Source organism: Geospiza fortis, unplaced genomic scaffold (assembly GCF_000277835.1).
Source record: "Geospiza fortis unplaced genomic scaffold, GeoFor_1.0 scaffold40, whole genome shotgun sequence".
In the NCBI taxonomy this organism is placed as follows: Eukaryota; Metazoa; Chordata; class Aves; order Passeriformes; family Thraupidae; genus Geospiza; species Geospiza fortis.
Genome location: NW_005054297.1, coordinates 25,147,154 through 25,171,570, shown reverse-complemented (window position 1 = coordinate 25,171,570; position 24,417 = coordinate 25,147,154). Strand labels below are relative to the sequence as shown.

Genomic DNA, 24,417 nt, shown 5'->3' with positions numbered 1-24,417 from the left:
TCCTTGTTATGCCTTGCAGTTTTCTATTTATTTAATATATTTATTGTTGTCCATTCTTGGCAGCTTCTGCAATGGGGATGATGGGGATGAAACACAAACTTGGTGCTTTGCCCTCCCAGTAGCATAGCAAAATTTGAGGCTTTGCTTTTGAAATTTCTTCTTCTAGTATTGCCTTAATCCTTTCATTGATATCTTCTCAGTATAGGAGTAATCCCCCTGTCAAAATTCTGTCTACTGACAGGACAAGATCACAGTTTACATCTCAGTTTACGTCTCAGTTTGGGAAGGTCTCAGTTGAACATGTTTCTAGCCTGAGGAGCCATCAGACCAAATCAGGATCTGGGAATGGTTTGTGGGTGGTGGTGGTCTCTGAGGGCTAGCTGAGTGCTCCCGACTTACCCCAAGGTCAAGTTGGTTTTCTTTGGCTCTCCTGCAGAGACAAAAACCAGCAATCTCAACTTGCTTCCATTTTATGTTGTTACTAATACTGGTATGAATGCTAGCAGAAATATATTTTATTAAAAAATGTCTGCTTATGATTTGAGTTTTAAAAAGCAAAACGGTAGGAGGAATTGTGATGAAGCTTAAAATAGATAATTCTGTTATTGCAATTATGAGAACATACTCCTGTCTATATTCTGCAGACTTACATGTAATTGATATTTCAAATCCTAGAATAAGCCATCCTACTACATATTGCAGCCCTATGGTATTTAGCAAATAATTTCTTTCTCCCAGACATCTTGAAAGTTGTGAAAGATGTTTTTATTGTCACTGTGTATGATCATTGACTCATACCATGTGTACACATCTATAAACATAATATAGTTCAATACTCTTTTTTGAAAATTATACAACTTACTTATTTTCCTGTCTGTTTTGTGCTGGTGAACTAATTTGCTACAGGTTGCAGACTTGTCTGCTTTTGTGGCAGTGTTTTGTCTTTATAAGACCCTTTAGAAAGTGCTGTTTAACTGAGAGCTTTTGAGTTGTGTGAAAGCAGAACTGTATCTGCTGGTTAAGTGTCTTCTCTATTTTAACAGCTCCACAAAAATCCTTCTCCACTGTTACAGAAAAACATGTCTTTACTGCATAGCCAGGTTTTGTCCATCTTTCAGAAACAGCTGCATGTATTTTCTCTGTTGCATTTGTTTAAGTACATCATGTTGGGGCCATATAAAATATATGAAAATAGAAAATATAAACTACTTGGCATGAACTCTGGTGTGATATGGTCTTTATCAAGTACTGGACAAAAAGGTCAATTTTCTTTTTTCTTATGAACCTTTAGATAATAAAATGTATTTGAAATATTTTTTCTCGGAAATTAATATTGTCTCAGGTTTTCAAAAGATTTCGTAAGTTCATTGGCAGTCTTGCATTTTCAGAATAAACAAAAAAGCCTTGATATCTGTAATATCAAGTTTTTGTGATCACTGAAAAAATAGGTAGGAAAAGAGATCATATGACAGCCTTAAATAAGTAGAGGTACATTAAGATCTATTTGGATCACTTTAAAAGTTTTTCTATCCATTTGTTTCAGTTTTGTTTCCTTGCCTATTCAATTGATTATCAGATTCTTGTTAATTTCCCAGATGAAACATATTAATTAAATATATGTGAAAAATGAGTGAACAGCTGAACTGATCAAGTCTGTCAGAAGTTCCTTAGAGGGAGCTACTAAAGCTCTTAATCCTAACATGCTCTTAGCAAAGCCTTTAACATCATGCCTTGCATACCCAAACAATCCTCTGCTTGCTTTCTGTAACATTAATATTGGTTTGTGACATGATGAAGTATACCAAGTGACTTCTTCAGATGGTTTCAGGCCATAAAAGCTTTAAGGCAGGAGATAAAACTATGGTCTTCTCTTGTTACAAGTATTTTGACACTTAAACTGGCATTCCCAAAAATTAAAGAATACTTTTAATAGTTAAGGGTGATAATTTTTAAACTTTTTTGATAATTCTGTCAGGGTTGTGATTTAGGCTTTGAAGGACAGAATTAATATTCAGTGCAAACCTTTAATTGGAAAAAAAAGGTGAAATTTTAAAAAAACAGTTATCACCTCTCTTTTTGTCTCAGTAGCTGATTGCTTGGACTGCATTGAAATTAAAGAACATCCAGTTAACTGTTGTTTCTTTTGCTAGGCAAAGTTAAATTAATTCAGAAGATCAGAGGTTTAGTTCAGTAGAAATAAAGTGACACTTATTATATTGTTGCTAAAGTCAAATGAGATAATTTTATCAAGGTTGCTGTGTTTTGGCATGTTTATTGCCTTCTGCAAAACAGAATTGCCTTGAGTAAAATGAGTTGGCGGCCTGAAGAAAGTTCCAAACTTTCCACTGTATTTGAATCAAATAACCGTACCTATTTCTGATGGTAGGTGGTTACTCATATTTCTTTAGTATGTCAGAGATGTGGCTGCTATTGGTCACAAACTTTACTTGTTTATGGTTATGTGACACTTGTATCAGCACATACTATTGTATTACTGTGGTTATATTATTGGTAAACTCAACCTGGTCCTTGGTTGCTAATCAAAAACTAGCTAATGCACCAGATGTTTAACAAAAATAGCTTTCTTTTCCTTTCTAAGGCAACAAAGTTACTCCACACTGCCTGAGCACTGAGGTATATTTTACAAATGTACACACAAATTCGATACTTTTATGTCAGACAAATTCACACGAATTAGTATTTCTATTTGAATTTTCATCTTCAAGTGAATGTTACCACAGTGAAGTGCTAAAAGTGATAAAGATGCATCACCAGGACTAGGGCAAATGTTTTCCTTTTTCTACTTTATTGTTCGTAGGAAGTTTGATTTGCCTTGGGTTTTCCTATTTATGCATCAGTATTACACACAGAAACCAAAGTGATTTCTGCTAATGCATTTTTGTCAGCAGGCTATCTTTTGCATCATCCTTTGTTAATTTGGAATCTTCCTTTTGTTAACTCTCAATATCACCAGGAAAGAAAAGTGGCCTTGCTACTAAGCTTTAGCAATTCATTGAGTTTGGTGAGGGCAGTCTGTATGACTTCTGCTGAGGCACACTGTGTCTCTATAGACAGAAATGTTAATAGTTTCTTCCTTTTACAACTTTGTTCTGATTGTTCAAGTTTGCAATCTGTCCATGTGCTTATACAGAGGTCCCCATTATGAATGGCATTCAAGAGAAAACTCCCGAAGATGTTTATAAAAGTAAATAATATTTAGCTCAAGCAGATGGAGACTACTGACATTCTTCCTTCACTGTTCAGAACTCTGATAATTTGAGATTTTTTTTTTTCCAAGGAGCTTAAGGGAAAAGAGACACAAACATCTTGAGCTGTCACTGGCTTTGTGTCTTGATGGATGTGATGATAAAACCATCACTGGTGAGAACAGGTTAGCTAGAGGAATGATGTCCCCAGTGTCCAACGTCAGCATGAGAACAGGGACCCTTGGAAGGATAGTGTTTCACAATGTGCTAGACTGAACAATTTCAGTAATTGTCTCAAGTGCTTGTGGTTTCTAAGAACCATTATCTTGTGTAAAAAATTATGTGTTATAATTATAAATATTTGGAGGAATCATAAAGTGTTGGTTTTGTTTTGAATTGAGAAATTTCATTTTTAATTTCACTGATAATTTGATTATTAGCACTGTGAAGATGGTCTGGGGATGTTTTCTGGTATTTTACAAGGCAAGGTCAAGTCAGTGAACATAATTTCTCATAGTTGCCTTTTGTTCAGGAAAAATCATGTAAGCTGGAGGAGGAAATACAATATCTTGGACTTATTTAAAATACCTGTCTTTTTGCTTAAGTAAAAACTATTTTTTCAAGTGGGTTTAATTCAGCACTGATAAATGTGAGCATCATATTCTGAGAAATTGGTAACTTTTGTAGCAAATGAAACTACTGTGATGAAAATATTGTCTGATGAGTGGTCTTTAAAGTGTGATATAAAAACCAGAGAAGAATACATTTAACTGAATGTTTAGGATCAGTGTGGATGGAGGAAGACTAGAGAGGTTGATTTGGTAACAGCTGGACTTTGGACTAGGGTTTATTGGGGTAGAAGTGAAGAAAGTTTGCTGTAGAGCTGTGTAACAAACAACCAAGCAATTACTGATGTTACCCTTGATGGGGGAAAGAAGGAAAGGAGTTGAAGATGAAACCAAGATTGAATCCAGGGGTTTTGTGATTCTGAGGAAACTGGAAAAGGAGGAATTCGGATAAAGATGATAAACAACTACTTTCAGCTCCTGTTAATTGGTATATGCCCTGTTGACTTCATTCCCAGCAATTGAGAATATGGCTGTTAAGTTCAGCTTTAATGTTAAGTTTAAATTGTCAGGGAGATCTCAGGATAAAATCTCGGCAAAAATAAGTGGAGATGAAAGTTTGAGGTTATAGATCCCGAATTCCTGGAAGTGGGATTGTATCATGATCCACAGAGTTGTAGAGGCAGCTTAGGGAAGATGAGTTACCTATGAAGAAGTGGAAAAGAAAAAACCTGAAAGAAAAAGCAAAGAGAGAAGAAGAAATCCACCAAAAAGGCCAAAGGGAGGTTAAAAAGAGATTGGAGCTTTGAAAAGTAAAGAATTTGAAAGCATCCTAATTGTGAGATTACCTACAAAAGGAAAGCATACAAATAAACTGAGAGGAAAATAAAAAATAAAGGATTTTTCTTTTCTCAGTTTAACAGAAAACAGATAGATTTAATGATCTGAGCAGAACATAATGTAATATAGAAATCAACTGAAACATAATAAAAACTCCTTCAATAATTACTATTTTTAGAAAGATGTTAGGAAATGTAAAGGTTCTGTTTTCTCAGAAATGTATATATTTTGCTTCATAGTTCAAATATTCACATCTCAGAGTCTTTTATGCTTTGTTGTATTTACATGGAGAAAACTAGTTGCTAAAAATTATTAATAGAATGACTCTAGATTTAAGCTACTGCATTTAGGTAATGTACAAAGAAACCAAATAGAGTAAGATTTTTGGAATAAGTTACTAGTCTTTTACTAGATAGCTTTCTTATTTTCTCCACATAAAAATGTAGATCAGTAAGGAATATATGTGATGTAAATATATGTTTGTCATATAATTTCCCAAAGGTTGTAAACATGGCATTATATTCTTCAGATTGGCTTTATTGTCCAAATAATTCTTTAATTAAATTGAGCTCTTTTTTATTTAAAGCTGTCTTTTGGGGAGATATTGCCTTAGATGATGAAGACTTAAAAATCTTTCAAATTGACAGGACGATTGACCTTACGCAGCACTCCAACGAAAGACTTGGCCATGACACAGGTATGCTATTTCTAACTTGTTTTCATTTATTTTTCCTGTTAGTTAATTCTGAAGACAATTTGTGTTTTAAATGTGGAAAGTCAGTATAATGTCTTGGATAACTTTAGTTTATGCTTAGAAAAGTTATAAAACAAAAGCTATAGATTCACATTAGGAAAAAGAGAAGCAAAATATTTAATTTTATTCCAGCATTTCTGTTTAAAAATGTCTTGTTGAATTGAGGAGCAGAAACTGGTAGGAAGATTAGAGTCTACTCTGCAGGTGGTCATGTGGGAAAGGAAATTGTACAAAGCTTTGATTTCATCACTGAAAGTTCCTGATAGCAGAGCCCAAACACACTATGGAGAACATATGTGGTATCCTGGAGGCAAAATTGGAAGCCTGGCTTTGCAACCTCTCCTTTTCCTTTTTTTTACTGTTTCATCCAGTTCTGTACCCAGACTAGAGGAAACACTAGAATGTGTTCATCATCCTTGCTAGACATGCCTTGTCTAAAAAACCAACTATTTATTTGACATTTTAATGATGTTTCTATGCTATTGTTAGCATACAATGCATTAGCACCAGAAGCTGCAATCTGATTAACAGAGGCAGCTGGGTATTCAGACAGATAGATAAAGAGATTTTTTTTAATGTGTAAATGTCTGTTTGCAAGAGAGAAAACATAATCCATGCCTAAATGGATGTCTGTTTAATGTCTAAAAATATTTATGCTTTCACGCTGTGATTAGTAAATTGATAACTGAGAATTTGTAAACTTTTAGGTTATGATACAAAAAAAGCCAACTTACTGAGAAAAAGTCTGGAAAAAATGTTATTAGAAAATGTAAAAATTTATTACTGAAATTTGTTTTCTGTTAAGCATGTTTTATGTATGCCTGAACTGAGCTACCATAACTTATTCTGATATGTAGAAAAAAATTCAGACCAAAGAAGCAATTTTGAATTTAAGCTTTCAATATTGATATATTTAAAATATTTTTATTCATTCTAGGTAGATACTGTGATTAGAGTATTTTATGACAACTTGAAAATATACTTTATCTCCTTTTACCTCTACTTGTTTTTCCAAAACAGGAAAACTTTTGATCACATCTAGATCTGGACTAGATCTTAAAATGTTAATAGAATTAGTGGTCTCTCTGCTCTCCTCTCCTCCAAACAAATAGTTTTAATTGCCTTTGAAGATAGCTCAGGCCCTAGTTTTGTTGAAAAAATGTAGAACAACATCAGTCATTTCCCCTTAAAATGGATCCAGTCAAGTGATTCCTTTGGCTTGCTGACTCCTGCTTCTTTTTTTCTTTTCTACTTTTGAACTGCAAAGTTGTTATTATTTTTTAATTTCCACAAAAAAATACACATTTCTAAGCATTTTAAAAATTATATTTAATTTTCTCATACTTAGTTTTTCCTTTTTTAGGTGTTTTGTGACATGCACATTATGTTTTCTTGTGGATGGTATCCTATTCAGGGTATTCAATCACCCTGTTAAGTATTGCTAATGCATATCAGTTTTTTCTACTTTTATTGCACAACAAGAGTTGATGCAATTGTGATGATCAGTGGAACTAAACTTTGGAGAAGAAACTCTCCTAAGTTAATGACTTCATAACTGCTCTCAGTGAACCCTCATCATTCTTGATCTTTCCAAAAAGAGCATTAGAGTAGTCAATTTTACACTTCACATATGTAATTTATTTTTCTAAATTTACAACATTCTTGATGTGTAAACTAGGAATTGTGCCCTCGTCTCCCCTAATTCCAAAAGAGCAAAATGCCAACTAGCTCATTAGTATTAGGTAGCAACTGGAAAAGGAGTAAAAGCAATTCTAGATATCCGTAATCTAGAATACAAAATTTAGTCTTTGTTGTACACACAATGGCAATGAATTGTATGCTTGATTTCTGAGCACTTTTTATTGTAGATTTTCACAGACGAAAGGTGACATCAGGTAGAAGGATTAGATACTTGGTTGTAAACCATCAAGAGGAAGTGATGGAGTCACAGTTGCTACTGCAACTCTAATTAAAATCCTGAGCCTCACAGGCTGTGATTCAAATTGTGTGACTGCTCCTTTTCGTGAGGATTATCTGCCTGGATTTGCAGGGTCAGATAATCTGTGACCTTCTTGGAGTATGGCTCTATCATTTCATTTTTCATTTTGTACAAGGAAAATGCATAATCACTGTAAACAGAAAACAACAGTAGAGCTGATAACAAGTATGTGTATAGTTTTATAAGTCCAAACTGCCAAAAGTATCCTCCTTATCCTGCCTGAATTATGAGAAGATGCAGTGAATAGGAATTAAAACTTTTTTAGTCTATATAATTTGGCAAGGCTGCATGTTAGACAACTTAGAGACAGCTTAGTTAAGTGAGAGACTTTTTCTTTGGTTTTTCACTAAATGAAATACACAGACTGCAATAAGACAGAAGTGTGTTTTGGGTGGGTTTTTTTCCCCTAAAAATATAGTATAACACTTAGGTAACTAATGGATTCTTTCGGGGTTTTCTGTTATGTTTGACACTTGATGCTTATAATGATTTTTAAAATATTTATTTGGAATGCTTAGCTATAAGCCTTATTTTATAAGATGAATGTGAACATGAGAGACAATTACATTAATGATGATCAATGTTCTATCCTCTGCACTTTATGTTATAGTTACCCTGTAACTTGTTGGAAAGGAATGTGTTGATCTATTACCTCATCTATTTAAAATGTTTTTAAAAATTTGGGAAATTTTTCCCAAGAGAGCCAGCAGCTATGTGACAGTGTAATGCAAATAATTAGGCACGTTGTTATTCACTGAGCAGCCACACACTCACTTGCCTTATATGGAATTTTCTCATCTGTAATATGAGTTTAAGTTGCTGTTTAAAAAAATATATTTTCTGCATAGGCATTAAAAAATTTTATAGAAAGTTGGGAAAGGCCTTTTTAGTGGTGTTGGAAGTTGCAGTCTGTGTATTTTTCCTATCTTTTTACTTTTTCAGTTGTTAAAGTAGTTTAGAAACTCTGTTGTCGTACAACAAGTAGCGACTTGTAAAATACAACTTACTGCAGACCTCTAAAATCACAAAACTTTCAGAACAATTCTGACTTATTTAATTGACTCATATAGTGTAGTCAGTGTTATTGCTTCTGGCTTACTGGTGTTTGAAAAGCCACTTGTAGCTGCAAAAGGTTTATGTGTGAAGGGGGGGTGTAGCAGACCCAGATGCAGTAAACCCAGAAATGTGTTTTATTTCTGTAAATTGCATGGTAAATGTTAAAATAAACTACTTCCTATCTTAGGTTTTCATTCCCTGCTGTAATCACACAGACATATATGTGTATATAACTGCCAGGTCTTACTGCAGTATACACCAGCATGTGATGTTCCAAGGCCTTAAAAGTGCATTGACATCTCTATTTGCATGCTAGCAAAGAAAAATATTTCATGGCAAAATCAACTATATTAAGTTTTGCTGGATTGGTTTGTTTGTTTGTTTTCTGATGGAACTTTGGTTGTTTGCTTTTTCTCCTTCCCCTCCCTTGAAATGAGAAAATTATGGAATGCATTCAGGAAATTTCTTTGAGAGTAACCCTTTTAGCTGTCAATCAATATGGCTCGGAGGATGTCAAGGTCAAATAATAATTAGATGATGTAATTGTCATGACTTGCCTGAATAACAAAGACATGTGTGCTTATATTCATGGAATGCATATTAGAAAAATTTTCAGCTAATCATGTGTTTTTATCACATTGTCAAGAATACTTGAAATGTTTTTATGGAAATCATCGAAGAATATGAAGCTTCCTTTAGGATGCCTCTCTAGGCTAATATGGTGGCTGTATGTGTAAAATTCCACAGTTTTAACTTTTGGAAATTCTTTTCTTTTTTTTCTTTTCTTTTTAAAGGTGGCTTTGGAGAGCATGGAATGTCAAAAAAACGCGGTGCCCTCTATCAGCTTATAGAGCGGATAAGAAGATTTGGCTCTGGTATTTTCACTGTTTAAATTAGCAAGTTGCCTGATGTGATAGTGTATCATGAACATTAATGATGATAGTACTTTAGCACTTTAAAGCCTTTCTGTATTACTATTGGCATAAACAAATTATAAAATTATTAGTGCAAGAATAGTAATGAAGATATTAGCTCTTTTTGCCATTTTTTGAGAGTTCTTCTTCCAGCATGGAATCTGAAAGCTAAACCACATAGTTTTAAATGTTATATTAAAAATTGCTTAACTTTGTTTTATGACTGTGTTCACACTTATGGGCTACACTAATGTCAATACAGTGTCTCTTCACTTGAAGTAGACTATGCTGCAAAGCTGCTAATTTAGTTTGTTTCCTACTTTTTTCTGGCTCCAGGTGGGGCATTCTGATGATTCATACTGTGAAGCATTTGTGGTGTGTTGTGCTGAACAAGCATGTTTTTATATTAATCATACTCTTGTCAGTATGAATGTAGTTAAATTGAGCAGTACATAGAAGTGGAGTTCCCCCTAAGTCTGGCTGAGTTTACACTCTATATTTGATGCAAGAAGACATAACTTTAATGTTGTGTGAAACCTCACTTCAAAAAGGAAATTATATACAACTCCATTGTAATTGCACCACATTGTGTTAATCAGAGCATGGTAACTGCCTTTGCAGAGGTGCTTTGATATATAATCTTCATTCTTTAAAGGAGAATTAAAATTTTAGTATTGCATAAATTCTTGTCATCTTTTGGGTGCAGTTTGGAATAAATTTCTTGCTTAGACCTCTAAAGAGCACAAATAAAAATAATTTGGAATGGTAAAACATCTAAATAAACATGTGCTGTGGTTCAGGAATGACTGCATACTAAGTGTAAAAATAGTTTTCGGTAAAGAGTCTGCCTATACTGTAGACGCTTTGTGTGTAATTTGTTTTGTAATTCTCATTTGCACACTCATTTAATTACAAAGATGAGTCATTCTTTACCTGTTTTTCGTTGTTTTTTTTTTTTTTTTAACCCTGGAATTTTCTGTATAATTCCTGGTACAATTCAAGTTACATGTTGGTTGTCACAGAGGCAGGCTTTTCTTCCTCAGTATCAGAGCTTCCTCCCTGCCTTGTGCTGTCGCGTCTTCCTTGTCTTCCTATTGCTGCTCTCTCAGCCTTGGGGCTGTGCCGACATTCCTTACCATGACTCTGCCCTGGAATCCTCCCCAGTTCTGACATGGTCATTAACACTTGAGTGCAGCTGGTACCACAGGGGATTCTCTCAGAGGGAAAATATAATCTTCCACCAGGAATAAGAAAAAAGGCTTCAACTGCGTCGAGTAGGATTTGTTAACCACTTTTCGAGGGATCCATTTTGATCAACTGGCCAGATCTACAAACCAACTTACAAATTGTTCAGAAGCACCTGTTCTGGTGTCCAAGTCCTTGTCTAACTACCCTTTTCCTTTTCTGTTCTCACAGTCAGTTTCAGCTTATTTAGAAAGATTTGCCTGTAATGGGATGAATGATGATAGTATCCCTGAAAATGGTAGACACTTTTTTCTCTTGTAAAGAAATTGAGTAAAACCTACCTGTGGGTTTCCAAGTGTTAGTTTATGGAAAATGTATGATTTCTTACTATTCAGTGCTTTAAAGATGGTCATTGTACTTGCTTTTTCCAGATCATACAATAAAAATGAAAGGGATAGTGAATGTCTTGATTAGTTTGAGTCTATCCAAATTGTGACATTCTTTGCTGGAAAAATCTTCAGTTATTTAAAAAAAAAGGACCAAAACAAAAGCTGGAGAAAATTAAATGCAAAAAACACCACCACAACCACAAGGAGTGTGATTTCTTAAATATTTTTATTAAATGAGAAAATCTAGTTGCACTTATGCAATGCACATTCCAGTTGATAAACATATGTGCAAGATTGTTACTCTAGATATATTCCAAAAATATGAAGATTCAGACTTCATGTCTTTCTCAGAAAACTGTGTAATAATAGACTGTCACTTAACAGCCATGTCCTGCTTTGAAAGGGTATAAAGAAATCTGAGTTTGACCTGCTAGAAAAGAATTGCACCCCGTTTTCATGTGTGTGTGATGTCATTCAGTGTTTTAATTATCATTGCAGGTTTTGAGCAAAATAATACATCTAAAGGAAGAACTACTGTAAAATTCTCAGGGAAAAATGAGAAAAACCGATTTCCCAGAGCTGCAACATCACGAACAGAAAGAATATGGCCAGGTGGTGTCATTCCATATGTAATAGGTGGAAATTTCACTGGTAAGCTTTGTGCTTTGCATGAAAAGAAAGATAATTTTTTAAAAATTGCCTACCTTTTTTTTTTTTAATTTTTAAAAGTGAAGTCATGCTATGGAAGTCAGTAGAAGGGTTTCTGTTGGAACAGGCCTGAAGTACATCTGTTTTGAAATATTAGTCATACTTAATTGTTTTCAAAGGCAAACTACATAATAAAAAATGTATAGCAACATTTTAGAGAGGGAAAGCTCTATTTCTTTACCTAATATTTCTTGTTGCACATTTGTTTCCATGAGCCTAAGTAATGGAATGTCAAGGCATTTTTTTTTTAATACAGTATATTTAATATGAGAATATCTTCAATTTAACTGGTGTGGAGTGTATTCTTCTAAACTGATTTCATGTAACAAACTGACTCAAATGTGTTTTGTCATTCCTCAGTTTGGTTTTCAGATGGGTACACACAGACACTGTATATGACAAAAAGAAAGACTGGCTGCCTTACATATAAAATTCTTACCAGAAAGCCATAGAAAAAGTTAAAACATTTGTTATCCTTGGAAAAGGTGAACAGGTCAATATCAATGTGGTTGTAAGAGATAATTTAAAACAAAAATTGAGTAAGAAAAGCAAAGAGATAAGGGAAAATATATGAAATACAGAGAACCAAAAGAAACATGCAAATGCTCACAGATTGTATATAGAGAAACCAGAGTCATTCCTTTCAAACTGACAGCTACAGTCAGGCTTTCAGTTTGGGAATTTACATAGTACTGTACCAAATGTGACCTTTGCATTAGGATTAGTCTTCTGAAATAACTGTAGGAAGTTAAGTGAAAGCACCATATTAAATATTTTGCCTTTTTCATAATGAAAGATAAATTCTAAAGCTTAGAAAAAATGTCTTAAAAGAAAAGGGCAAGATGGGATGGAATAACCTTTGGTTTTTAGAATCTGATGTGATTTGAACTTGTTCTTTTTACAACATTTCAAGTTTTTTTGTCTGTAAGTTTTAAAAAGGTTAGATTTTTTGTTTGTTTAATTATCTTATGTTTTAACCTGCAAGGCGAGTGTATTTCTGTTAGCATGTTCTTGCCAGATAATACTCTTTGTGAATTTTCATCTCAGAAGAAATACAGATATATTCTCACATGTTGCCTCTATGTCAGTAAGCTTTGTCTTTTGTCACACAATGAAATTACATTGTTCTGCTCTCTGAAGTTTTGGTTTGTGCTGAGTGTTGGCATGGATGATTCTGCATCTAGGGGATAGTTCTGATCTTTTCTGAATGTATTTCTCATTTTAAAATCAAATGTGTGCTTTAAAATCAAAGGTGTGCTTTTACCAAATTCTGAATTTCCCACTTTTGGTGGATCATTTGTTTTCTGAGAGATTTTGATGCAAAGAAGGGGAGACTGGTCCCTGTTCACGACAGCCTTATTTTAATCAAACGTTTTTACCAGTATGCCTATTGGCATGGCTTAGATTAAACTGGTGTCCAGACTTGAAGGCTGTAGGATTTTTTAAAATTTTTTTTTGTTTTTACTAGATAGATTGCTATGATGTAAAGTTAATCAGTTTTGCTTGTTATTTTACTTTCTGGTTTTTTGGGCTTTTTTTTCTCCCCCAGTGTGGTTCATTTGATAGTTTCATCTGGGAATCTGCTTAGTGAATGTTGTGCTGATGCAGGCACATAAGCAACGCTGTATTTCTTCTGCTGTCTTCCTCTGGTGTAACACAGTCATGATCTTTATGGCAGGATTTGTATTTACTGGGGTGTGTCAGGCAGCGTGAGCCCCCTTGCAGGCACATCCGTTATGATGAACTGATGGCCTGAGCATCCCTTTAGCTGGAATCTTGCCATACATGGGACTACTGGGACACACAGGGCTTTGTGAATCACTGACTACTTCCAGGTCCATATTCCTAGTACTGGTTGTAAGAAGGAAGGTGCAGCTGGGAGGCTGCTGTGGTTTCACCTGCTGCCATTGCCGTTGCAGGCACGCAGCGCGCCATGTTCAAGCAGGCCATGCGGCACTGGGAGAAGTACACCTGCGTCACCTTCATCGAGCGCAGCGACGAGGAGAGCTACATTGTCTTCACCTACAGGCCCTGTGGGTAAGTGTGCACCAGTGGGAACACACAGTCCTGCTCTCAGCCACGTCTGTCAGCTTTGCACCCATAAGGGAATATAAACTTCACAGGAAAATCAATAATTACTGCATTTCAATGATGCATGTGTTCTGCCTGGCTTTTAAGTTCTTTGGAGCAGGTATGTGCGGTAACTTTGTAAAGTTGCACTTCTTTGGTCTATTTCTAGATAAAATCATCTTAATATATACACATATAGGTATGACTTATTTCTTGCTTTCTGTCATGCTTCCAATAGTCATATGTGTTGTTCTAAAGGTATTTCAGGTTTATTATTTGTTTATTCTTACCTTTCCCCATGTCACATATTTACTGCTGAATTAAATATGGACATCTACCCCACATCCCTTTTCCTTTGACTCTCATATTGCTAGACTATCCTTGCCCAGATTTGTTTAATCACCAAATTTATGGCCATTTTGCAGATTCCTTTTTCTGGGTCACTGATGTGTAAAAGTGAACAGAACAGGTTTTATTACTCAGGAGTGCAGCTTTCCATTAATCACCATGCTCCGTCTTCAGATATTACTACTCACAAATGCCTCTGTCAGCTATATTTGCTATTCATTCCGCTCAGAATTCTTAATTTTATATGGCGCTTAGTGAACTTCCTGAGTGCACCAAGTTCATTTCCCGAGAAGAGCGCACACTGCCTATGGAAATTCTGGACTTCTGACAGTCACCTCCTGTTTGAGTTGTAGGCTCTGCAGTGAGCAGCTCTCTATCTTACTGACTTCCTGATCATTAGGCCCTTTGCATGTCCACTTTTGAATCATAATGGGATAGGGTAGCGAAAAAAAGTTTTGGGACCTCCTTGCATTGTAGGAATGATCCTGGATGTATTTAATTTATAGCCTCTAAAACTACATGTAGAATTAACTGTTTGAAGCACCCATTGTATTTTTCTTAAGGTATAGGACGGCATAATAAAATCTACTCCTAGGCTACTTTTGAAAGTACAAAAAAAGCATTGCCTTTGCCCCTGAAAATCTCTGAGCCTCAGATCCTTGCAGCAGGGGAGCTTATTCTGTCATGTTCTTGTGCCACTGTAGGTTTGCTGTAGATCCCCCTTAGAAACAGTGCCAAATGAAATGAACTTTTGTTCTGAGCCAGCATGGGCATTACTTTAGTTAACAACATCCCTGAGATAGGATTCACCCATTAAGTAAGATTCAGGGATACTGACACACAGTTGGAAGAAAAATGGAAAGCAGAGAATAATCATGATGGTTCCCTTGCACTCACAGAGACAGAAAGCAATTTAAATGGAAGAGTGTGAAAAGTGTAAGTGTTTTCAGGCACTTTAGAAAGAGATCTATGGGGGTATCTGCCAAATGTAAATGCTACAACTTCAAAATACTCAAGGCCAAAGGACAAAAAAAATCTCTCCAGCCAAAGAATTGTTGCTTAGGCTGCTTGATGTTTCATGAGATCAAATCACTTCAGGGGAAGGCAGGATTATAACCAGCTTTAACCAGAAGGTTGGAATATACTCAGTATCCACCCTCAAAGTCTAGATTGCTCTTTGTCATTAGTGTTGCTTAATTGAAGGGTACTATGCAAAATACAAATAATTTACCAGGGCTGTAACAAGTTTAAAATAAAACCAAAGAGTGTGGCTATGAAAAGTCCATCATTGATGAAATAAAGCCAGGCCAAACAGAAGGGACAGCTGAATGATTTTTCTGGGGACCCACAAATTGTTTCAGGAAGACCCAGATAAATAGGGACATGCATTCTCTGGGTGAGCAGGAACTGTGCACTACCCACCAGCATCCAGTGCTGACGCAGGATTTTCCACGGAAAGAGCCCAGACTGAAGGGACACCAAACCAACTGCAAACACTCTCTGCTGCATGGCCAGTCGCATTGAAACTGATCTTCATCTCTTTCCCATGGCACCCTGCTGTGCTGGTTTGTTAGCACATTGTGTCAGTATTGTTTGTACTACCATGGCAGCGAACATTCACAGATGGAGGAGACTTTATTGTACTTAGCACTGTTGAAATTAAAAGCTCAATGATAAACCCTGCCCCAAAGAGCACACAGTCAAAACATAACACATTAACTGAAACAAAGTGGATAGTCCTATATGTGGAAATTCAGGTGGTAGTATCTACAAAAGTCTCATATGACAGCATTAGCACACTAGCAAGTGAAGTGTTACTGAGCCTTTGTAAACAATAAGGATATTTTGGAGTGTAATGCATCACATCTTGCAGCAGTTCATGGGAAGATCATCCCAGAAGGGCAGTGATTAAAAAAGCATATTTGAAATATAGCAGCTGGTCACAAGAGATGCATGACTTTCTTAAAGTTGAGAGGTTCCATATCAGCAAGGAATGAGAGATAAGTTTTGATTATCATAGACCCATAGGACTGCAAGGCATCTCAGAAAGATGTCCAATGTATTCTTAAGACAGAAACAGTTATTCGTATATCATTGCTGATATATACTTATCTAACTGGGTTCTAAAAACCTGCAGAAATGAATATTTCGCAGCCTTCTAGGAATTGTATTGCTTCAGTGTTCTTAATATAAGAATTGTAGGAAGTTTTGGCAGTGTTTTTTGTCATAGCTAAACAAGGTATTTTTTATTGCAATTAAAGGACATTAACTTTTTTCCCTATAGTCATAGAAAAGAAATTCCTTTTACTTTTTGAAGAAATATGTTCTATAGTTTGATACTGTTGTTAAATCTGTTCTATATTCTCGTGGGCTAGAAAACACCTAATTCATTTAATATTTCCTGGTAAATAATGTTTTCCAGGCTTTTAATCACACTGTTCTTTGAGATTCTTTTCAGCTATTCTACATCATTCTTGAAATTGATAACCCCACAACTAGGGCATATTTGTCCACATGAGTTGTCACTTCTGCTGAGCCAGTGCAAAAACACTTGTAGCCTCTCTGTCCTCTTAGGTACCTAAGCACAGTGCCTCCCTGTTTCTCAACAGCTGCCATGTTCAGCACATGGTTGGTTGGGATCCTATTCCAAAGAAGAGCCAGAGCTCTTTCCGTCATTGGTTCCAGTCTTTACCATTTCTGCACCCTTTCCAGATCTCTTGTATAATTTCCTAAAGTTGCTTGTCTTCATGGCTTTTAGCAGTGTTTTCTATGACTGCAAGCTTAAAAAGTGCCTTCTCTGTCTAACTTCATGTAATATTCCAGCCAGCTTTATATCCCCCTTGATATCAACTTCTGTAGTTTGCTTACAGACAGTTTGGAAAAATGTCAAAAGCTCTATGGCTATGGAGAATAATTTAATCTGCTGAAGTCATAAGCTACAATTATTTTTCATCATGTGTGGTTTATTTAGCCTGAGTTTGATAACAGTTAATTATTAAAATCTAGTTTAATAATATAGCTGAATCACTAACTCACTACTTTGAAATTTTCTAATTAGTGATAGTAATTTGTATCCATAAGTTGCAGATGTGAAAGTAAGAATATAGTATTAAGATACTAGTGTTTGTGATTCTGCTATCAAGCAGTGTGCACTGGAATAAATATCAATTACAGCAAGTATTTATGCATCTAGTTGATTAAGGCAAATACAACTATAATTGGTAACAGATTCAAAACACTCTTTGCTCGCTACTGCTGCTCTATCCTTGTGTTTCTTCCTATCAAATTGGAACGGCCCAAAGACTCAGTTTGCTTCTCTGCATGCAAAGCCAAAAAAGGCGATATTGAGACAGTATCTAGTCACTATGTGTTAATAAATATTATTGAGTACAAGATCAAGCTTTTTTTTTATGTAGTAGAACAAAAAAGAAAGGAACAATTATTCATATTGTTCTAGTAACTCAGTATGCCGCTGATCTTAATTTGTTCTCCATTAGAAGACTTATACAATTTTTATGATAAAATTCAGATGACTTATTGCAATTGCTGCTGTATCCTCTTGTTTAAGTATTTGACAGATCCATCTGAGATACAGAAAAATAAAATCTCTTTCATATGCTTCTCCAAACATTGTAGAGTGAACAGATGAATATTTTAACCTCTTTGAACTTGCCAGTGTGTTAAAAAGGCATTGCAGGCAAGTTCTTAAAGTTGGTGAAACAGGTAAATTCATTGCCTGAGGTGCACCTTTGTAGCATGCTTCAGCTAAAGAACGTGTTATAAAAGGTGCTTAATCACTCTTATAAAATGAGAAGAAACCAGAGTTGTGCTAAATAGTCTGTGCATGGGGGAGGGCTGACTCATGCTCTCAGGAGTTAAATAACCCTGGCAGCTGGCACAGCTTCCCTGCTGGCTGTGCTGAGGCTCCTGTGTGCAGGATGGGTGTCATCAAGGCACAAGCTGGCACAGTCTAGAGCACGGTGTGCTGACACAGATGGTGAGGGGTGATTTATATATACACTGGGATAGGCAGCTGTTAGCTGAGGAATGCTGGTTGTAGTATTGAGGTGGACATCTCCACTGATCAGATAAAGATGCAGAAGATGCTTCTTCCATCACAAGTCCTCTTAGGGCAGTGAATCAGAACATTTAGAACCACGATTATATCTCAATTCCTGACAAAAGGCAAATTCATCACACCAGGTCATAGCCAGTATCTTCTTTGTATAGGTGGAGTTATATCTGTGATTGAAAGAGGTGTTTTCACCAAGAAAAACATTCAGCGAGATTTTGTTTGGAAATTTTGTGAACCTCTTTTTCTTGCTTTGTGTAACATAAAGGTGATCATACATAATCCCAGTATGCTTATGAAATTCATTTACACCTTCATACAGTCAGTGCTATTGCAAGCTGATGTTGTGGTCTATGATTTTTACATTGTCACATTTTCAAGGGTGCAGCTTTTTAAAAAAAGGACAACATTGACCCTATCTGATTATCTCTTCCTTTGTATCTAATGTACTTCTAAAGTAGTTGTAAAATAGTATTACTTAAAAGAATGAGCTTATTGTTCACTCATTTCACTTTCTCTATGTCATTTGTTTCTTGTTGCTCACTGTCATTGATCAGCTAGACTGATTAAATGGAATTAGAGATTCATAAATAGTTACTGTCTCCAAATGCTGTCTGGTGCAATAAAGATTAAAGAGATGAGCTTTAAAACCTGCCAGTTGATTCAATTTAAGGGATGTGACAAGTGCTCATACAGCACAGAGATCTTGGTTTTTTTTTGTCAAACACATCTGGGGTCAAACCCATAGTATTACAAATTAATGTACTTCATGGATTTTTTAAATTTTAGTTTTCCTTATTCTTTGTCTCAGTGCAATTGTTGCAGTAAATTGTTGTAGCTTAATTGGATGTATCTGGTGTGCTTGACAAGACATTCAACCTAACAAATCCTAATGACCCTCTGTAAGTGTGAACCACCGCTGTTATTTTAAGACTTGGTGTTAATTCTGTTTTCCTTGGCATGTAAAGAAACACTAAATAAATGTCTTTATATTTTCTAGGGAGTACTTGAAATCTGTCAAGTAACCAGTGTAAGGGAACTCTCACCCTCTGGCTGCTTTCTTTTTAGGAGCAGGTTAGCATTAAAAAAATAATTCCCAATATGTTGGGGTTTAGATGAACAGTGTTAGACAACCTAGAGGAATATTATGTAAAAGATTGCAATTAATTTTTTTTCTTCTGAAAAAAACCTTCTTTAAGATCTGTCAGATGAGGTGCCCTAAGTCATTTAGCACATTTGACAATGCTCAATCTTTGATTATTATAAGAGTAAAATGTTAAATTTTCTTGTCAGACACCTAAAAATCTATCTGATTTATGGAATACCACTAAATCTTTCAGAGGTGATCTAAAACACAGTCTTAAAAAGTAAGACCCTCATGTGGTCCAAAAGAAGTAAGAAGTACAGGAAGAGAAACTGTAGTTAAAATCCTATTTTATTATTTTGCCCTTGTTATCTATAGTGTCAATAAAAGTAAAGCAGGAGATGTCACAAAAGGTACTAATTATAATAATTTATTTTTCAGTTTTTCCTTTATATCTGTTCATCTCCAAAATATCACTGTGAAAAAAACTATATTGAATGTATAGAGAAATTTTTTGGTCGCTAAATATATCTTTTCTAGCTGAAGCAGGTAATGTATATGAAGTCAATAAAATAGGCATGTTAAAATTATTGAGACTGTGTTAAATAGTGTACAATTTTAGGTCTCAATATCCTATTGATTTGGTTTAAGCCATAAATAATCATTAATGTTCTTTAGTTCTGCATTGCAATTTTTCTCTGTAGAGTTTTCACACAGTGGCAAACATGAAGGCTCTGCAGAAATGTTTAAACTGTTTTAAACAAAAGGATTCTTTCTGCCTTTTCACAATTATATGTACTTATCCTAATTTTATTCTCATCAGCCCCTTGTTCTGCCATCATGTGCTGTATTAAGATCATAAAGGTTTTTAACTAAAAATTAAATTATAGGACTTAAACAATTGTGTTTAAATGTGTTGGCTCTTCAAGGTGATTTTGCAGGATTATAAGTGAATGGAAAACTGAATAGGTTAAAATTGGTGGCATGATTGGGTTTTGAAGGGTTGTGGTAAATGGACTGGACTCAAGCTGTGACTGAAAGTGCAGTATCATGGGCTTATCCTGCTACCTGTTGTTTATAATATTTCTATCCATGACCCACAAAGAAATGGTGGTGCATTCTGCCATCAGAGCATTGCTTTTTACTATTTTGCTGAAAACAAGTTTCTGTGTCATTCTATAGAATGACTGAATAGATTGTCAGTCAGTCATTCTATAGAATGACTGTCAGTCATAACAGTGAGAATTCTGTTGATCAAAGCTGACATCTTTTAAGACCTTGAATAATATCAAAAAAAGCCCCACTCATGTGTATTTTGAATAATCAACTGTTCTTGTAGAAGACCTAGAATTTGTGAAACATCTGAAATTACATTGGGCATTTAACTGTTGAATCTTTATATACTATTTTTCAAGTTTTTAATTGAATTTGCTGTGTGGTTTGTAGACATATGTATGAAAACTTTCATTTGTGTTTGTATTTCAATTACAGGTGCTGTTCTTATGTGGGTCGAAGGGGAAATGGTCCTCAGGCTATATCTATTGGCAAGAACTGTGATAAATTTGGCATAGTTGTCCATGAGTTGGGTCACGTGATAGGTTTTTGGCATGAACATACACGACCAGACCGTGATGACCATGTCACCATCATTAGAGAGAACATCCAACCTGGTGAGATATTCTGACAAGTATTTTGGAAAGAAAAACATGTGTGTGTTTTTGGCATTTCATTCATCTGCTCAACTCTGTTGGAACTGAGTGCTGAATAGCTGAAATAGCAATTATACCTGCTGTTCTTCTTACCTTGATTGATCTCAAATTGATTGAAAATCAAATACTGAAATTATAGTATAATATTTTCCAAAGGCCTGGCCAAGTAGCAAGCCATTAAAATAGAGGGCTAGAAGGAGCAAAATAACAATTATGCTCAAAAACTTTGAAAGAAGCCACTGCTTTTGAGGCTCTTTACAAGTCATATTTCTGTGCTTGAGGAAGGGCATTTCTCTTGTAGGCTATCATAGTGAATGATAAATAGGAATATGTAGCTGCTCAAGAGGCTTTGACCTGGGAGGGTAAGGTGGTCTTTGCAACACACTTACTTTGACTTACAGGAATTCTGTACTCAGAAAAGGTGAAATCAGAAATTGTCCAATGATAGCTTGGAGTATTTGTCTGTTTCTTTAGAAAATATTTCAAAATATTTAAGATATGATGAATCTTTGCCACTTCATCTAGGACTTGGAAGGAGACTGGCAGCTGATACATGCTCCCTTAATTCTCTAAAGTCCTGAAATGGCATGCATGTTTGAGCCTTCTTTCTTGTCTCACTATATTATTGAGTTGGGCAGATGCCATAAGAGCTCCTCCCCTTTTCTTGTACTATGATGAGAAAGTCAGCTGGCGTGCCACCCTTAGCAGCATGCTCTCCCTTTCTGTTGTCTCTCTGGTTTATGACTGAAACTACTTCTTGTGGTGTGGCATGAGCTTGAGGATAACTAAATGGGATCAGGAAGCCATGACCACTTACACATTTGGTTTTTGTTATATTATGCAGCTTATGTTGGTTAAAATGTTAATGTCATTGCAGGGTCTTTTTGCAAGACTCCAGTGGGAATATGAACTGGAGTAAGGAGTGCTTTGTATTGCTGATGTACTGATTAGGTCAAAGAACTTAGGGTATGGAATTATGAACTAAGTATAATTCCTTTTCTCCTGTTCTGCTCTTGTTAATTTGCAACAGCTGGATCTTGAAAATGTGACTTTGTAGAGTCTGCATTACATGAAGCCTCACAGAGAAAGCTTCAGACTTTGCTGAAGCCAAGTCTCCAGTAGTTTAGTGCTGGATTTAGTATCCAGTTAGACTGTTAGTATCCAGTCTAATGAGTGAGGAGGGTTCTTCTGGAGTCTTTGCTGTCAAAATGATTTTTTTTAGGAATTAAGAACCAAACCAGAAATTTGTATGGACTGTACATGAAGCACATCATGATGTGTGGGGCTTTAATGTGTTAGTTGCATGAAACTAGTCTTTCTAAATCCAAATATACAAATTTGATGCATGTTTCAGAAGATGTTTGCCCTATCAGTTAAGGGGGCATAGTAAAATCACACACTTCCTCCCAAATTGCAAAGATTTATGAATGTCAGTGAGTAATTAGGTTAGGATCTTTGTTGGTTTTCTTTCCTTGTTTGGTTTTTATCTTTAGAGAAAAAGATATTAAAGAATCTATAATTATCAATCATTTGTAGGTCAGGAATATAACTTTTTGAAGATGGAGCCTGGAGAGGTGAACTCCCTGGGGGAACCATACGACTTTGACAGCATTATGCACTATGCCAGGAACACCTTCTCAAGGTTGGAGTCTCAGGTTATACCTTTTGGCTTTTAATTCTCTTCCTGTCTGTGAATGCTAAGAACTATGCTTTTTGAAGTATTTTTAAATCCCTTAAAATGTCCCTTGCGACATAATATTCCTACAGCAGTCAAAGCACAGCTTGTTTATTTTAAGCCAAAATAATTTAATTATATTTGAAAATGCGTTTCTTTTCTGTTCAGTTTCAAAGCAGCCTTTTGATCTTGCCTCAGTTCTTTAGATTTTCAGACAAGATAAACTGGAAACATCATTGTATATGATACTCACTTTCTTTTTGTGTCCACAAAAATTTGAATTTAGAAAAATCAAATGAGTGAAATGGCTAGGAATGTTATGTGTAATGTGATCTGTTTTCTAAAAGAAAAATACATCTCCTTTGATGCATGGAGTTTCATAACCATGGATTATGCATGTAGAGCACAGGTTATTTGGATATCTACCACACAAGCCACAGCCTTTGTTAAGGACTGCAGCCTCCTCTCTTTATTTGTTTGACAGTATTGTTACTGTCATAAAAACCTGATAGTAAAGACTTCTGCTGTTTTTGCTCTGTCCTGTTGCAGGCTGATCCTTTCTTATCTCCTTAGTGACTCAGTGGGCTTCTCTCTGAAAGGGTGCAGGGTTGTGGGGAGCTGTGCAATGACCTGGTCCCATAGGTCAGCCCTACTCTGAAGAACTGAAGGAAGCATTAATCCATTCTCCTATTGCATTTCTCAGCTACTTATTCTCCAAAAATACCAGAGTAATGTAAAATTAAAAGAAACCTCCCAAACACCCAACAAAAGGTTTTAGCTTGGAAAGATCTATTCTTGGGTGTTTTTTTGTTGTTGGTTTGGTTTGGTTTGGGTTTGTGGTTTTATTTTTTTAGGGGTGTGTGTGGATTTTTTTTTTAATTTATTTTTCTAATTCATGCATTTTAAGGCAAAACTACTGGACAATCTGACTCTTCAAAATAAACTGAGGGCCACTAAAACCTCACCAGCCTTTGCAAATTTGTTTGGCTTGTTCTCTCTATATAAGTTCTATTATTACATAAAAACAAACCAAAGGCTCTATTACTCAGCATACACATAATTCACCCCTGGAAGAGCATGGGAATGAGGCACATGAGGTAGCTATTAGTCACATTGCTTAATCCAGTTACCCATACCATTACCTTAAGGAAGAGATTATAAGAACCTGTATGAAATAGAGTAATTGAACAAGACAGAACCCCCCTGAGTCCTAGGGCAATGACAACATCAAGGTAATTTGATTTGTTGGCCCTGATTTCACCACTTTCCAAGCTGGCAAAAACTGATAGTGCCATGAATAGGCATGCCCTGCCCCAAGGTATAAGGGCTTGTTACTTCATACTGTCTAAAAATAGCCAGCAAAGCCCTGAGGTTGGCTATTGATTTGCACTAATTTATCCTGCAAGCATGAGTGATGCCCAGTGAGGCATATTGCCAGCTGTTTGTAAGACTTTGCTCACCCAGAGAAGTAGTAGGAATCACAAAACATCATAAAGTTCTTGTCGTGCACAATGATTTTGTTCATGCTGTATTTAAACTTACAGTATGTTCCTTTATTGAAGTGCTAAGGCATTCAAGAGAGGATTGTTTTCAAAGTTTTTCGATGTATGAAAAGTATCCGTTTGATGTTGTGCTGAAATTGAGTGGAAAATAGAATTATAATTCACAGATGCAATCACTTTCTAAAGAATAATGTGCCTTTGTTCTAGAAAATGATTAATGCCATATGTAGTTTATTTCAATGTTTAGGGTAACATCCTGAGATAATTCTGTCTTTACAAATTTCTAGTGATGGCTCAAAAAATCTAACTGGATAAAGAGAGCAATATGTATTTGCAGTAC

The 24,417-nt window shown here is 35.6% G+C and overlaps 1 protein-coding gene across 1 annotated transcript in view; it reads left to right on the top strand.

Annotated features, from left to right (window-relative positions):
* Positions 1-24,417, top strand: part of TLL1 (tolloid like 1) — a 125,561-nt gene that overhangs the window by 51,612 nt on the left and 49,532 nt on the right. The window contains 6 exon segments of the mRNA XM_005415561.3: positions 5,199-5,309; positions 9,216-9,296; positions 11,408-11,560; positions 13,537-13,654; positions 20,683-20,861; positions 22,437-22,542. Coding sequence (XP_005415618.3) covers positions 5,199-5,309; positions 9,216-9,296; positions 11,408-11,560; positions 13,537-13,654; positions 20,683-20,861; positions 22,437-22,542 — 748 coding nt within the window.